Source organism: Cyprinus carpio, chromosome B16 (assembly GCF_018340385.1).
Source record: "Cyprinus carpio isolate SPL01 chromosome B16, ASM1834038v1, whole genome shotgun sequence".
Taxonomy (NCBI): Eukaryota; Metazoa; Chordata; class Actinopteri; order Cypriniformes; family Cyprinidae; genus Cyprinus; species Cyprinus carpio.
Genome location: NC_056612.1, coordinates 609,659 through 623,787, shown reverse-complemented (window position 1 = coordinate 623,787; position 14,129 = coordinate 609,659). Strand labels below are relative to the sequence as shown.

The window sequence follows — 14,129 nt, the reverse complement described above, 5'->3', positions numbered from 1 at the left end:
ATATAAACTTCATCCTCTCAACAACAGTATTTTATTTTCAATTAATCTGGCAATATAAGAACACTGATGATAACACACACAGTATTCTGACTGAGGTCAAAAACACACTGTAGCTTGACAAGAGAGTAAAACAGTGTCTGACCTCCTCATGCCAAAAACCCTGAGAAAACATTCCAGAAATACAACCCGGGAGACAGAGCTGAGAGTGTGGAGTCTCATTTATTAGACGTGCTTTATGCTGGGAACAAAGACGGGAAGAGTCTGTTGCTCTTAGCCCAAAGCCAACAGTGAGACACCTGGCCTGAGAATGAATGACTGCTGGGATTGAAAATGAACAGAAAACCAAAGACGCATTCAAGCTGTCCTCGTTCATAGGCAAAGAGGCTTCCATTTCTACAAACAATCAAAAAAAAAAAGGGCTTGACAAAAAAAGAAAGCTTTTCTAAAATGTCACAATGGATGGTGTCACTAGAAAGCAAAATAGGTTTCAGCCTTTAAAATTTAAACAGTCTTTAATTAGCAGTTAAAAACTAAATGTCCCAAACTATACAGCCTCATTTACATTAATTTGACCTTAAAACACAAGACGTTATATCTGAGCACTGGTTTAAGTCCTCGGGTCGCTGCTCACTCTATAAGGCCGACACGTTGAGTTGAATTTACGGCGTCAGTGGAGCTTGTCAATCACAAGAGCCACGATCACAGCAGCCAGAGCGAGTCCCAGTGACAGCAGCTTGAGTCCATCACCGTCAAACCTCCAGGACCGTCCCACGAGCGCAGAGGAAGCCCCCGAGGCACAGGCGCCGTTCTGATGGGTCGCCTTCAGCTCCTGTGGAAGAAACCAGAATTTAAAAGAAATAGCACCTAGTACCTAAAAGCAACCAGTATTTATGTAGAATTCTTCTTGTGGCTTGTGAAAAGACTATAACTAGGAATTGGCTTAAAAATATTACTTTGAATTGTAAACTGGTTTGGGATATTTGAGAAAATCCTGTTACTTTAAAGGTGGAAAAAAATGCTTTTAAAATGGACTGGGAAAAGTGGTCGATTTATAGAGAAAAAACAAAAATCTATTGCTATAGCATTAGTTAACCTTTGAACTAATGCTTAGTTTTTTTTCTCTCTCTCTCTCTCTCTCTTTTCTCTCTCTCTCTCTCTTTTTTTTCTCTCTTCTCTTTAACTGGGGGGATGGTACAAACTGTATGTATGTGGATGTATGTACAGATATGTGTGTGCATATGTGTTATGTTTATTTATATTTGTGTATATGTGTTGATATGTATAAGTATACAACTGTACACGCTGTAGCATATGTTTGATATGTATGTGTTAAATGTGATTGATCTTATCTCTTCCTTTTAAAATTGTTCTATATTCATTGTTAATCTTGTAAATTAAACTAATTAGAAATAAAGGTAAAAAAGAAAATTAATAGCAGGCAGATAGAGCAAAACAGTGATAGGAGTGAAATCTCTATGACTGTACAAGTGACCGTTGTGTTAGTGACTCAGACGATTCATACTGCGTTTTGCATGTTAAAGCTCGTCTCTGGGTCTGTGTTCATGCAAACAAGGATTCAATAGCTTTATTCTCTACTTTCATGTGTCTTTCTTCCACCGCTGAAAGCAGCACCTGTGCTCAGCGACAATCACAGGCAGTTCAACAGAAACGAAACGCCATTAAAAACTGAAATCATCATCACCTGCTCTAATCGCAACTCAAAAGAGAATGATTATTCCTCATTACTGTGACAACAACAGAGGAACTGATTAAAGAATTTATGGTTTCCTGCATTAAAAAATATTAAATCATCACAATCACTGGAGCACAAGAACACAGGGATGGAAAGTGTGTGTGAATGTGTGCGGTGCAGTCCAGATGTCATCCATCAACATCACCCTGACAGGACGCTGATAGAGGGCAGTTACGCTCTGAAACGGCCGGAGATTTAAGCACGACTTGCACATCAGGGACTCAAAGGGTAAAATGGTTGTAATTGGAAGTCGTGTCCTCTCTAATGTGTTGGCACATTAAAGGTTCATCCATAATGGACACAGTAATGGGCCGATGGCTCCCATCAGGACAGGCCTGACGGCTGACCCAATAATTTCTTCATTTCTGTACCCTCGCGATTAAATATCGAGCCTCAATCTGAATGTGTCACGGTGTCTGTTCTGTGTCTCCCTGGGTGGCCACTAGAGGTCTCACTTCCCCTTATCGTCACTCCACTTTAGAACTGCATTTCCCATAGTCTTGTCTGTTTCATCACTGCTCATTGCACTCAGCTGTCCGTGGTTATCAATCATTGCACTCAGCCAATTCCCCGTTAGCATTGTCATTTCCTTGTGTATAAATACCCCGGTTGTTCTGTCATTGTCACGGAGTCCTTGTTGAATGTCACCCTGGTTTGTCGAGGTTCTCGGATGTTGTGTATGTTTCTTGTTTCTGGGACTGCTTACCTGGATTGTGACCTTTGCCTGGCTGACCATGAGATTTGGATTATCCTAATAAAACATACTGCAATTGGATCTACCTGTTTGTGTGCGTGTCGTGACAGAAGGACTCCGTCATGCCTAGATCCAGCGGTGTGGGATTTCGAATCGGTTCCCCAGCCACCATGGAGGAACGGAGGGGGAGATTCCGGAACTTAACCACCCTTCGTCAAAGGGGGAGTGAGGTGGGTGGCCTGGCGCAATTGTTTTGGACCATGGCGGTCGGGATGGGTTATAACGATGCAGCACTGAAGGACTTTTTTAACAACTGTCTGGATGACCCTTTACCTCAATGGGAGATGAAGGGGCTGGAGATCCTAGACTTTTGGGGGTTTACCCCATTACCTGTGCCATCGTGCTCAATGGGATACTTCGACCACACCTGTGTCTCCAGAGAAGAGGGCCGCCAGCCCAGCGCCACAGCACAAGATGGCCACCAACCCAGCGCCACAGCACAAGATGGCCGCCAGCCCGGCGCCACAGCACAGGATGGCCGCCAGTTCAGCACCACAGCACAAGATGGCCGCCAGCCCAGCGCCACAGCACAAGATGGCCGCCAGCCCAGCACCACAGCACGAGATGACCACCAGCCCAGCACCACTGCACAGGAGGGTCGAATCTACACCTGTGTTGGCAGACAAGATGGTTGACTCAACGCCTGAGTCTTCCGTCAAGGAGCCACCGGCACGTCATCATAGAGGCCGCAGGAGGAGGAGACAGGCGTCAGCCGTTCCTCAAAGCCCGGAGGACGTTCCCGAGCAGGCCGCTGCCGTCCAGGAGGACGTTCCCGAGCAGGCCGCTGCCGTCCAGGAGGACGTTCCCGAGCAGGCCGCTGCCGTCCAGGAGGACGTTCCCGAGCAGGCCGCTGCCGTCCAGGAGGACGTTCCCGAGCAGGCCGCGGTCGTCCAGATGGAGGTGTCCAAGGTTCCCGAGGCGGTGCCCGATGCCGAGGCCGTTCCCGAGGCGGTGCCCGATGCCGAGCCCGAGGCGGTTCCCGATGCAATGCCCGAGGCCGAGAAGGTGGCCGAGACAGAAGCGGTTCCCGATGCTATGCCCGATGCCGAGGCGGTGCCCGATGCCAGGGCGGTGCCCGAGGCGGTCCCCGATGCCAGGGCGGTGCCCGAGGCGGTGCCCGATGCCGAGGCGGTGCCCGATGCCGAGGCGGTGCCCGATGTAATGCCCGAGACCGAGGCTGTTCCGGAGGTGCCCGATGTTGTTCCCGATACCGAGGCGGTGCCCGATGCCGAGGCGGTGCCCGAGGCGGTTCCCGATGCCGAGGCGGTGCCCGATGTTGTTCCCGATACCGAGGCGGTGCCCGATGCCGAGGCGGTGCCCGAGGCGGTTCCCGATGCAATGCCCGTTGCCGAGGCGGTGCCCGTTGCCGAGGCGGTGCCCGTTGCCGAGGCGGTCCCCGATGCCGAGGGCGGTGCCCGAGGCGGTTCGGTTCCCGATGCAATGTCCGATGCCGAGGCGGTCCCCGATGCCGAGGCGGTGCCGAGGCGGTCCCCGATGCCGAGGCGGTGCCCGAGGCGGTCCCCGATGCCGAGGCGGTGCCCGAGGCGGTGCCCGAGGCCGAGGCGGTGCCCGATGCCGAGGCGGTGCCCGATGCCGAGGCGGTGCCCGATGCGGTGGGCCGATGCCGAGGCGGTGCCCGATGCGGTGCCCGATGCCGAGGCGGTGCCCGATGCGGTGGCCGAGGCGGTGCCCGAGGCCGAGGCGGTTCCCGATGCTATGTCCGATGCCGAGGCGGTGCCCGATGCCGAGGCGGTGCCCGAGGCGGTGCCCGTTGCCGAGGCGGTGCCCGAGGCGGTGCCCGATGCCGAGGCGGTGCCCGAGGCGGTTCCCGATGCAATGTCCGATGCCGAGGCGGTGCCCGAGGCCGAGGCGGTGCCCGATGCCGAGGCGGTGCCCGATGCAATGTCCACTGCCGAGGCGGTTCCCGATGCCGAGGCGGTGCCCGATGCGGTGCCCGATGCCGAGGCGGTTCCCGATGCGGTGCCCGATGCCGAGGCGGTGCCCGATGATGCCGAGGCGGTGCCCGATGCCGAGGCGGTGCCCGATGCCGAGGCGGGCGGTGCCCGATGCCGAGGCGGTGCCCGATGCCGAGGCGGTGCCCGATGCGGTGGCCGAGGCGGTGCCCGATGAGGCGGTGCCCGATGCGGTGGCCGAGGCGGTTCCCGATGCAATGTCCGATGCCGAGGCGGTGCCCGAGGCGGTGCCCGATGCCGAGGCGGTGCCCGAGGCGGTGCCCGATGCCGAGGCGGTGCCCGTTGCCGAGGCGGTGCCCGATGCGGTGCCCGATGCCGAGGCGGTGCCCGATGCGGTGCCAGAGACGGTGCCAGAGACGGTTCCCGATGTAATGCCCCGATGACCGAGGACCGAGGCGGAGGTCGAGGCGGTGCCCGACGTTGTTCCCGATGCCGAGGCGGTGCCCGATGTTGTTTCCGATACCGAGGCTGTGCCCAATGCCGAGGCTGTGCCCGATGCCGAGGCGGTGACCGATGCTGTTCCACAGGTCGAGGCGGTGCCCGAGGCTGTGCCCGATGCCGAAGCGGTGCCCGATGCTGTTCCGGAGGCCGAGGCGGTGCCCGATGCGCAGGCCGAGGTCGTTCCCGAGGCGGTGTCCTCGCCAAAGGCCGTTCCCGAGGCCATTCCCGAGGCGGTGCCCGATGCCGAGACCATTCCCGAGGCGGTGCCCGATGCCGAGGTCGTTCCCGAGGCGGTGTCCTTGTCCGATGCCGTTCCTGAGGCCATTCCCGAGGCGGTGCCTGATGCCGAGGTCGTTCCCGAGGCGGTGTCCTTGTCCGATGCCATTCCCGAGGCGGTGCCCGATGCCGAGGTCGTTCCCGAGGCGGGGTCGAGACCGTTCCCCGTTCCTGAGGCCATTCCTGAGGCCGTTCCCGAGACCGTTCCCGAGGCGGTGTCCTTGTCCGATGCCGTTCCTGAGGCCATTCCCGAGGCGGTGCCCGATGCCGAGGTCGTTCCCGAGGCGGGGGCCCTTGTCCAATGCCGTTCCTGAGGCCATTCCTGAGGCCGTTCCTGAGACCGTTCCCGAGGCGGTGCCCGATGCCGAGGTCGTTCCCGAGGCGGTGTCCTTGTCCGATGTCGAGGCCGAAGCTGTTCCCGAGGCGGAGCCCGAGGTCGTGCCCGAGGCCGTGCCCGAGGCCGTTCCCGAGGCGGTGTCCTTGTCCAATGCCGTTCCTGAGGCCGTTCCTGAGACCGTTCCCGAGGCGGTGCCCGATGCCGAGGCCGTTCCCGAGGCGGGGTCCTTGTCCAATGCCGTTCCTGAGGCCATTCCTGAGGCCGTTCCTGAGACCGTTCCCGAGGCGGTGCCCGATGCCGAGGTCGTTCCCGAGGCGGTGTCCTTGTCCGATGCCGTTCCTGAGGCCATTCCCGAGGCGGTGCCCGATGCTGTTCCGGAGGCCGATGCGGGGCCCGAGATGGTTCCGGAGGCGATACCCGTGTCCAAGGCCGTTCCCGAGGCGGTGCCCTTGTCTGAGGCCGTTCCCGATGCCGTTCCCAATGCCGTGACCTGGCCATCGCCACAGCCTGCTCCTTACTGGCTCCCCGATTGGCAGGTTCCGTTCGGGCCACTCAAATGGCGAATTCCTCCCTGGCCGTCTGCACAACGAGAATGGACTGATCCACCGTGGCCACCTGAACTGCCTGGCCCCTCGTGGTCCCCTGAACTTTCGGGTCCACCGTGGCCACCTGAACTGCCTGGCCCCTCGTGGTCCCCTGAACTTTCGAGTCCACCATGGCCCCCTGATCTGACCGAGCCACCTGGGCTACCAGGGGAGCCATCACTGCCGGTCCCAGTTCCCCTACACTGGCCTGGCCCGCCATCCCTCCCCCTGTTCTGCCTCCACCAGTCCACCTCCCTCCTGGTCTCTTTGTTTTTTTGGTTATTTTGTTCTGAGGAGCATCTGGAAGCTGCTCCTTAGAGGGGGGGTAGTGTCACGGTGTCTGTTCTGTGTCTCCCTGGGTGGCCACTAGAGGTCTCACTTCCCCTTATCGTCACTCCACTTTAGAACTGCATTTCCCATAGTCTTGTCTATTTCATCACTGCTCATTGCACTCAGCTGTCCGTGGTTATCAATCATTGCACTCAGCCAATTCCCCGTTAGCATTGTCATTTCCTTGTGTATAAATACCCCGGTTGTTCTGTCATTGTCACGGAGTCCTTGTTGAATGTCACCCTGGGTTTGTCGTGGTTCTCGGATGTTGTGTATGTTTCTTGTTTCTGGACTGCTTACCTGGATTGTGACCTTTGCCTGGCTGACCATGAGATTTGGATTATCCTAATAAAACATACTGCAATTGGATCTACCTGTTTGTGTGCGTGTCGTGACAGAATGGGCATTTCATGATTTCAATATTTCAGGCTGTCATAGTGGGAACAGCCAGCTGCTTGTAATGCAGATGTGCTCTTTGAGCTCACCATCCATTGCCTTTCTGGAAGGTGTTTTAGGTGTTTTAGGAAGGTGGCAAACTTTGGCAAACTATGGCAAAACTTAGGCATCTTTGGGTCATTAAACACCATTGCTGAGAATAATCAGTCATAACAAAAACATCTCAACATTAGAAAGCAGGGGTATGCTGTGTCTCAGTTAGGTCTTGTTCCCTCTGAAGCTTCTTCTAGCCAACAACCTGCCACCTAAAACTAGAGAAGACTGTATGTAGCAAATTATGCATAACTAGATGCAACTAATCTTGAACCAAACCCTATAGTAAGTGGTAGTTACCATTTTATTGGTAATAAAGTGTAAAATAAAATCAGTACTGACAGCGGAACACCAAAAGAAAGAGTGTAACGCTCTCCTGGGAGACTGTACTTCTCACATGAAGCCTTGACTGCTGTAAGGATATCACAGGGTGATCTGAGCGTTAACCATGAGTGTGGGTGACAAGTTGGCAACGCTGCTTATTCAGGGCGGAGTGGGAGGTATGGTGGCCCTTTTAATGGCATCTGTGTGTCTCAGTGTGAATCAGGTCACAGGTGTGATTTCCAGATGGTATCTTCCTCTGCCGAGTGCATCTGAATGTGAATGGAAAACGCCATCATTGTGCTTCACAGAGTGGATCATGTAGCTGAACCTCCACCCACAGATGCCCTCCATGACTCACTGAGCCTCATTCAATCAGCACCTCACCTCTGAGATCGTATCCCACAACTCCTGCTCCTACAGCTACAACTAAGCTCTTTGAAAGCACACAATCCACAGCCAGAGATTCTGAAAGCACCCCTTCTACAAAACCAGAATTGTTATTCAATCTCCTATTGTACTGGACATCTCCCATTCAAAGACAAATATGAACAAGTCAACCGTTTTGCTATGACTATCCTCAGAAGAAAAGCAGTGAAAAATCTGACTCAGTGTGAAATGCTTCTCTTGGTAGTGTGTGTGTGTGTGTCTGTATTCCCACTTGAGCGGGCCTAGAACAGAACCCTGGGGGACTCCAGTGATGAATAATATAATCCAAGGGACGTTCTGCTCTAGAGAATGTCTGAAGTCGACATGAGGTTAGACTTGAGTAATGTTAAACACCTCGGAGTCTCTGACTGCACTACAGGAGAGCGCAGAGGAAGCAGTTGGAGCGTATTAAAACTTTCAGCCATGTGGGGAATTCCTTTGTACTGCTTGCCTTCCCTCAGCGGATATCAATGCAATTACTTGCCACCCATCTCATCCCAGGTAGGAAGCCTGTGATGAAGGCGGGTGCAGTGTTACTGGATAATATCTCTTTAGCAATGGAGATGTGAGCTCCGGTTATCTGCTGATGTTACATATATTATAAGCCATGCAAAGAAATCCTTCCTCAAATCCTCGGCTTCTTGCTCTTTCATCAAATAATCTGCTCATAGCTAAGAGAGACTGTATTTCAGAACCCTGTTTACTGTAATAGAGGAGCAGGGGCTGATGGTTACAGAGTGTTCCTGTGGCTCAGTGGTAGAGCATTGTGTTAGCAGCACAAAAGGTTGTGGGTTCGATTCCCAGGGAACATGTTAGCCTGAATGAACTGTAAGTCGCTTTGGATAAAAGCGTCTGCTAAATGCATAAATGTAAATGTATAATAAATGTAAATGATGGGATGCTGATCGTCCAGCCTGGCACTGACTAGTGCCTGGTTAAAACCTGAAAATAACAATTGGACGGATCAAACCATTAGGACTTAAACCAAAGGGTTAAACCATTCCTCATGTTTATATTTTTGACTGGCACCTCGTGGTGGATATATTTCTATATTTGGATTCACAAAACAGACCTTCATGTTTAAATCATATACTGGTATGTCTACTAAATGACAGACTGTTGTGTTTTCTCACCTCTGTGAACTTTAAATCTGAAGGTCTCAGGTCTGAGGGTGACAGACAGCAAGGAAAAACACTGCTAACTACAAATAGTAACATGACACTAACCATACAATCATGTATAAATAGACTATAAATAGACTTTAGCCAGTTGCAAAATTCAAGAGAAATTTACAAACAAAATTTTATTCAAATTGCATCCTGTTAAACCCAAGCCATGTTAAACATATTGCATGTTATTATTTTAATTTATTTTTTTTGCCATGGTTATACATTTCTATATTTAATTTGAAGACATTTCTGTTTTACTTTTATATAAAATAATAATTGCTGGTACTTTGTTTGGTAGCCAAACTCCAAAATATATTATTCTCCCTGAAAAATTCTGTTTAATTGTATGGTAAATATATTAAAAGTCTATAAAACAAGATTTATAAAATAATAATAATAATAATAATAATAATAAATACTTTAGACAAAACATACCTATACTAAAGACAATTTGCCTGAAATCAAGTCTTGATATATTGTGTAGTCCTGCTTCTGAAGTAAACCTTGATTTAAGGACTTTTTAACTTAAAAAAAAAATAGACAAACATACTTTTGATGCTTAGAAAACAAGGGAAAACAAGTCTCAGACAAAACAAACAAAAGAAACAACAAAAAACTAAGTAAAAATAACTAAGTGAAAAAGTAAGTTGCCATATTTTTTGCAATGCACTTGATTTCTTGTGTAACAAAAAGTAAAACCAGTTGAGAAGCACAGGACTAAAAGATAAAATCATTACTAGACAGTCTAGCTTAGATTGAGCGAATGAGTTTCATTTTCTTTCCATTACTCTCTTTATCTGCCACTATCTTTTCCTTTTTTCTCTTGCTCTTTCTCCTCTTCTGATGAATGTCAGTTAGAGTGACCGCTAGTGTGTGCCGCGTCCAGACACCGCATTGATCCATGTCTGCGTCATTCACACACACACAAATCACATGAGCGTCTGTCGATAGACTGTGGCGGCTCAGACAGAGGAGGTGAGAGGCTCAAGGACACGGACGCTGGGCCTCCAGACGCCTGAACCATCTCCCGCCGGCGGAGGTGATAATCCACACACACCACAGCCTGTGATCCGTCTCTCTCAGACACTTCACCGCAGGGGTGAAACAGACAAACCCAAATAAACATCGCCAACATCCAAACACGGGGTTATGCTGGAGTGAAAAAAGCTTCTGGCTTCTGCGCTGAAGCAGAGCTGAAAATGAAGATGACTGCTTTGACATTCGTCAAGCTGTGAACTGCGCTAGAACACGTGTAGCCCATCAGCATCAGAGCACATACACTAACAACTCAATTGTTTATGATAATGTAGTGATTTTCACTACATTATCATTGTAAGCAGGCAAAATCACAATAATGATACTGTGTTGTCAACAGAAATTTCAAAAGTAAAAAATAATAATGATAAATTAATTCATTAATTAAATCCCATCTCTATTTTGTTTTCTCTTTTTCGGCCTATTAATTTAGGTCCATACCGATAATAAGCGTCTAACTGTACAAAAGCACTTTCACCTGTCCTCTCCTCTGATCTGGTTTGGTGTGGCAGAAGTACTTACACAAGCCGGCCGCAAACACCGTCAGTCAATGCCAGCCCTCTCACAACTTATGTGAATAACTCTTAGACAAGACATTTAATAAATAATTAAAATTATTAAATAAAATAAAAAATACATAAAAGGTTTGTTTGTTAGTTTGTTTGTATAGCACATTTGAAAACAACTAGAGTTGACCAAAGTGCTTTCCATTAAAATAACAATTCAACAGCTTAAATAACTAAAACCCAATAAATATAAAACACCCAAGAAAAATATAATTTACAACACCAAACAATAGTAAGTGAAGGTACAATTAACTACTAGCTCAACCATATGCCTGGGCAAGTAAATGCGCCCTAAAACGTGATTAAAAATGTCCAAACGTAGTACAGCATCTAATATCTAACATCCAAAGGCAGGTTATATAATGTTTGAAATGACCTCAGTGGCCTTGTTGTCTGATAAACCTGAAGAAGATACAAAATATATTCGGGAGCTAGGCCATCCAAGGCCTTAACAACAAACATTAAAACCCTAGACTACACTTTAAAGTTAACTGGGAGTCAATGCAACGAGGTTAGCGCTGGGGAAACCCTGACCTGCTTCATAGTCCCAGTTAAAAGTCTAGTTATTGCATTTTGTGGAAGCTGACCATGATTCATCAGAACAAGAGGACTCCCCAGATACAAATACAACCTTGACAACTTAAAAGCCTGTATTACCTGCTTCAAATCATTAAAAAGCAAGAAAGATTTTATTTTTGCAATACACCTTACATGAAATAAACTGGCATTCACCACTGAATTTACATACTTATCAAATTTAACCTCCGAATCAAAGATTACTCCCAGATTCTTTGCCTGCTTGTGTACATTACAGACAAGATGGCCTAGATTATCAATTAAAATGATAGTTCACCCAAAATACTTCGTGTGCACAAAGAAAACAAACATTGTTGATTTATGTTCCGAAGATGAAAGAAGGTCTTACAGGTTTGGAACAACATGAGGATGAGTAATTAATGACAGAATTTAAAATTTTTGAGCCAACTAGGAAGATAGTTGCATGTTGTCTGCATAACAATGACAAGCAATCTTTTATTTTCAACAAATAAGTGCGAGTGGTAACATAAAAAGAAAACAAAATGGGCCCCAGAACTGACCCCTGAGGAACCCCACAAACACAGGCTGCAGAATCTGAGATATAATTTCCTAACCAGACTACAAAACTTTGGTCCTTTAAAGAAGAAGAAAACCATTTGAGGGCATTTCCTCAGATCCCTACCCACTGCCTCAAATGCTCAGAAGAATTTTAGTTGTATCAAATGCTGCCGTAACTTTGAGGAGAATGCGAACAGCACACTTTCCTGAGTCAACAGCAAACAATGAATAATTATTCTCTTTTAAAAGAGCAGACTCTGCACTGTATTTAGACATAAAACCTGACTGAAATGTATCAAAAAAAACGTACTTTCCCTGTATTTCTAGATTTCAGACGTAAACTTACTGCAGAGGCTGAAAGCAGAGGTCACCTAAAGCCCTTCTAAAAGCACATTTGCATCACAACACTGACTGACCCGCTCACATCAGACATAAATACAGCTGCTGTCGCTCGCACATGACCGCATAACAAACATCTGCAGAAATATGTGCTTTGAGAAAATGGCTGAAGTCACTCAGAAGATGGTGAATAACATCACATCAGCTCAAAACAGCTTACACTACCATCACGTCATGTTTCTCCTTCACTCTTCTAAATGTGATGTGTGTTGGACAAGACAGGTGAAGAGAGACAGAGGACGTGTCCACATCCATCACAAACAGTCAGGTTTGGCAGGGAATATCTGGCCAACGGCTCTCCAGATGATGCAAAAGTCCAGCAATCGCTAACTAAGAAAACACACACACACACACACACACACACACACACACACACAGCAGTGTCATTCAGCACTGACCTCTCTCTCATGGTTTCTCTCCAGTGTCTAAAGCCGTTTCAGTCATGCGGCACTGAATACACACGCTTGTGTTATAAGACCTAATCATCTCATAAACTTATTCACACACTCTCTCTGGGGAATCTTCCAATTAGTCCTTCCTGACCCATCAATTAACATCAGTAAACACTAGCAATTGTAATTAGCCCCTAATAAGCACAAACAAACACAGAAACATCTAAGATCCTCTCACACAGACACAGACAATCAGAAGAAAGTCCCAGATCTGCAGCGCTCCGCATCATCAGCACAGTCACAGCACATCATCACAGACGGCTCCACAAACACACACACACACACACACACACACACACACACACACACACACAGTGACTTTCTTCTGTGCTCCACTGAAGGACAGTCACACAGCTTGAGAAGTTAATGAGGACCTTGACTTCAGCGTGTCATCAGAAGACTCAGAACAGCGTCGCTGTGGAAACGTTCTGAGATCTGAGAGCAGCTCCAGAGTTTCTCCTCTCCTGAGCAGGTCTGGGATCAGCGAGTGAAGACACAAGCACACGCCTCACTGCAGTCACAGCTCCATAAACCAGCAGTCAGAGCTGCATTCATCTGCTCGCTTCCTGATGATGATGTGTCTGTGGCAGCAGGCGTCTGCTCTCTTTAAAGCAATGAGAGCTTTTGACAAGCAAGTGAAAATGGAATAAAATGACTGTGGGCACTGGAAAAGAACGTGTCACAATGCATTTACAGAACCGGAAACACTTGAGAAGCTCCAGCAGGTTTCCACAAGAGTTTCTGGGAGGCTTTTTGGACTTTATTTTCAATGAACAACCATGAAAATCCAATAAAGAATGAAAAAGATATATTGCCTAAAAACTTTCAGCATCATGTTTATCATTAATGGTAGCAGACATCGTCGTCTCTGGTCTGTCTCATTTGTGTTATATGTGTACATATGAACTAGATTTGAGAACTGACACAGACGGGAAGATTTTCTGTGAATAATGACCTAGTCCCGGTTCAGACTACACAATTTTTTGTCAGATTTTGACTCCTAAAATCTCGTGCAGTGAACAAGAAACATGTCAGACTACACATTTCTATCCAACCATTCATCGCTTGTCGACTTGAACGCCGTACATGCTGTTACCGATGCGGCGGGACTAGACAGAAGGTGCTATGAGCGTAAACAACCAAAGGCTAGCAAACACTGTGATCTACCCTGTCTTCTTGTCAGAAAAGCCCAAAAAAGAAAGAAAACCTAACCCTTATTTGATAAAAAATACAGTAAGAACTGTGAAATATACTAACAATTTAAAAAGCTATTTACTATGTGAATATGTTACAATGTAATTTATTGAATCTGACCCTCTTAATGAGCCCAAACTTTTTTAATGGGAATATATATCTATATCATTAACAAGAAACAATCATTACAAGTGTCTCGTGTGTGTTGTGAATGAAGGGTGTGTGTGTGTCCTCCATGAGTGATCTAGCAGGGATCGGACTGCTTTAACGCTCTCTATTTGTCATTCTGTGCTAATCTGTGACTGCTGTGTTATTTTTCTATCGGGGAGAGAAACACTCGTCCACACAGAGGACATCAAATGATGCTTCAAAATGTGATACACATTTTAATTTCACAGCTCATCAGATTTTACTGCTGCCCTGGCAGACCATAAAACCAGAGAGAGAGAGAGAGAGAGAGAGAGAGAGAGAGAGACAGAGAGAGAGAGAGAGAGAGAGAGAGAGAGAGAGAGAGACAGAGAGAGAGGGGTAA

The 14,129-nt window shown here is 48.0% G+C and overlaps 1 protein-coding gene across 2 annotated transcripts in view; it reads right to left on the bottom strand.

The window, feature by feature from the left end:
* Nucleotides 1-200: 200 nt before the first annotated feature.
* Nucleotides 201-14,129, bottom strand: part of cdkal1 (CDK5 regulatory subunit associated protein 1-like 1) — a 247,966-nt gene continuing 234,037 nt past the window's right edge. For both annotated transcript variants that reach the window (XM_042740258.1, XM_042740257.1), the window contains exon 15: nucleotides 201-829. In XM_042740258.1, coding sequence (XP_042596192.1) covers nucleotides 668-829 — 162 coding nt within the window. In that variant the 3' untranslated portion in view covers nucleotides 201-667. The remainder of the gene's footprint in view (nucleotides 830-14,129) is intronic.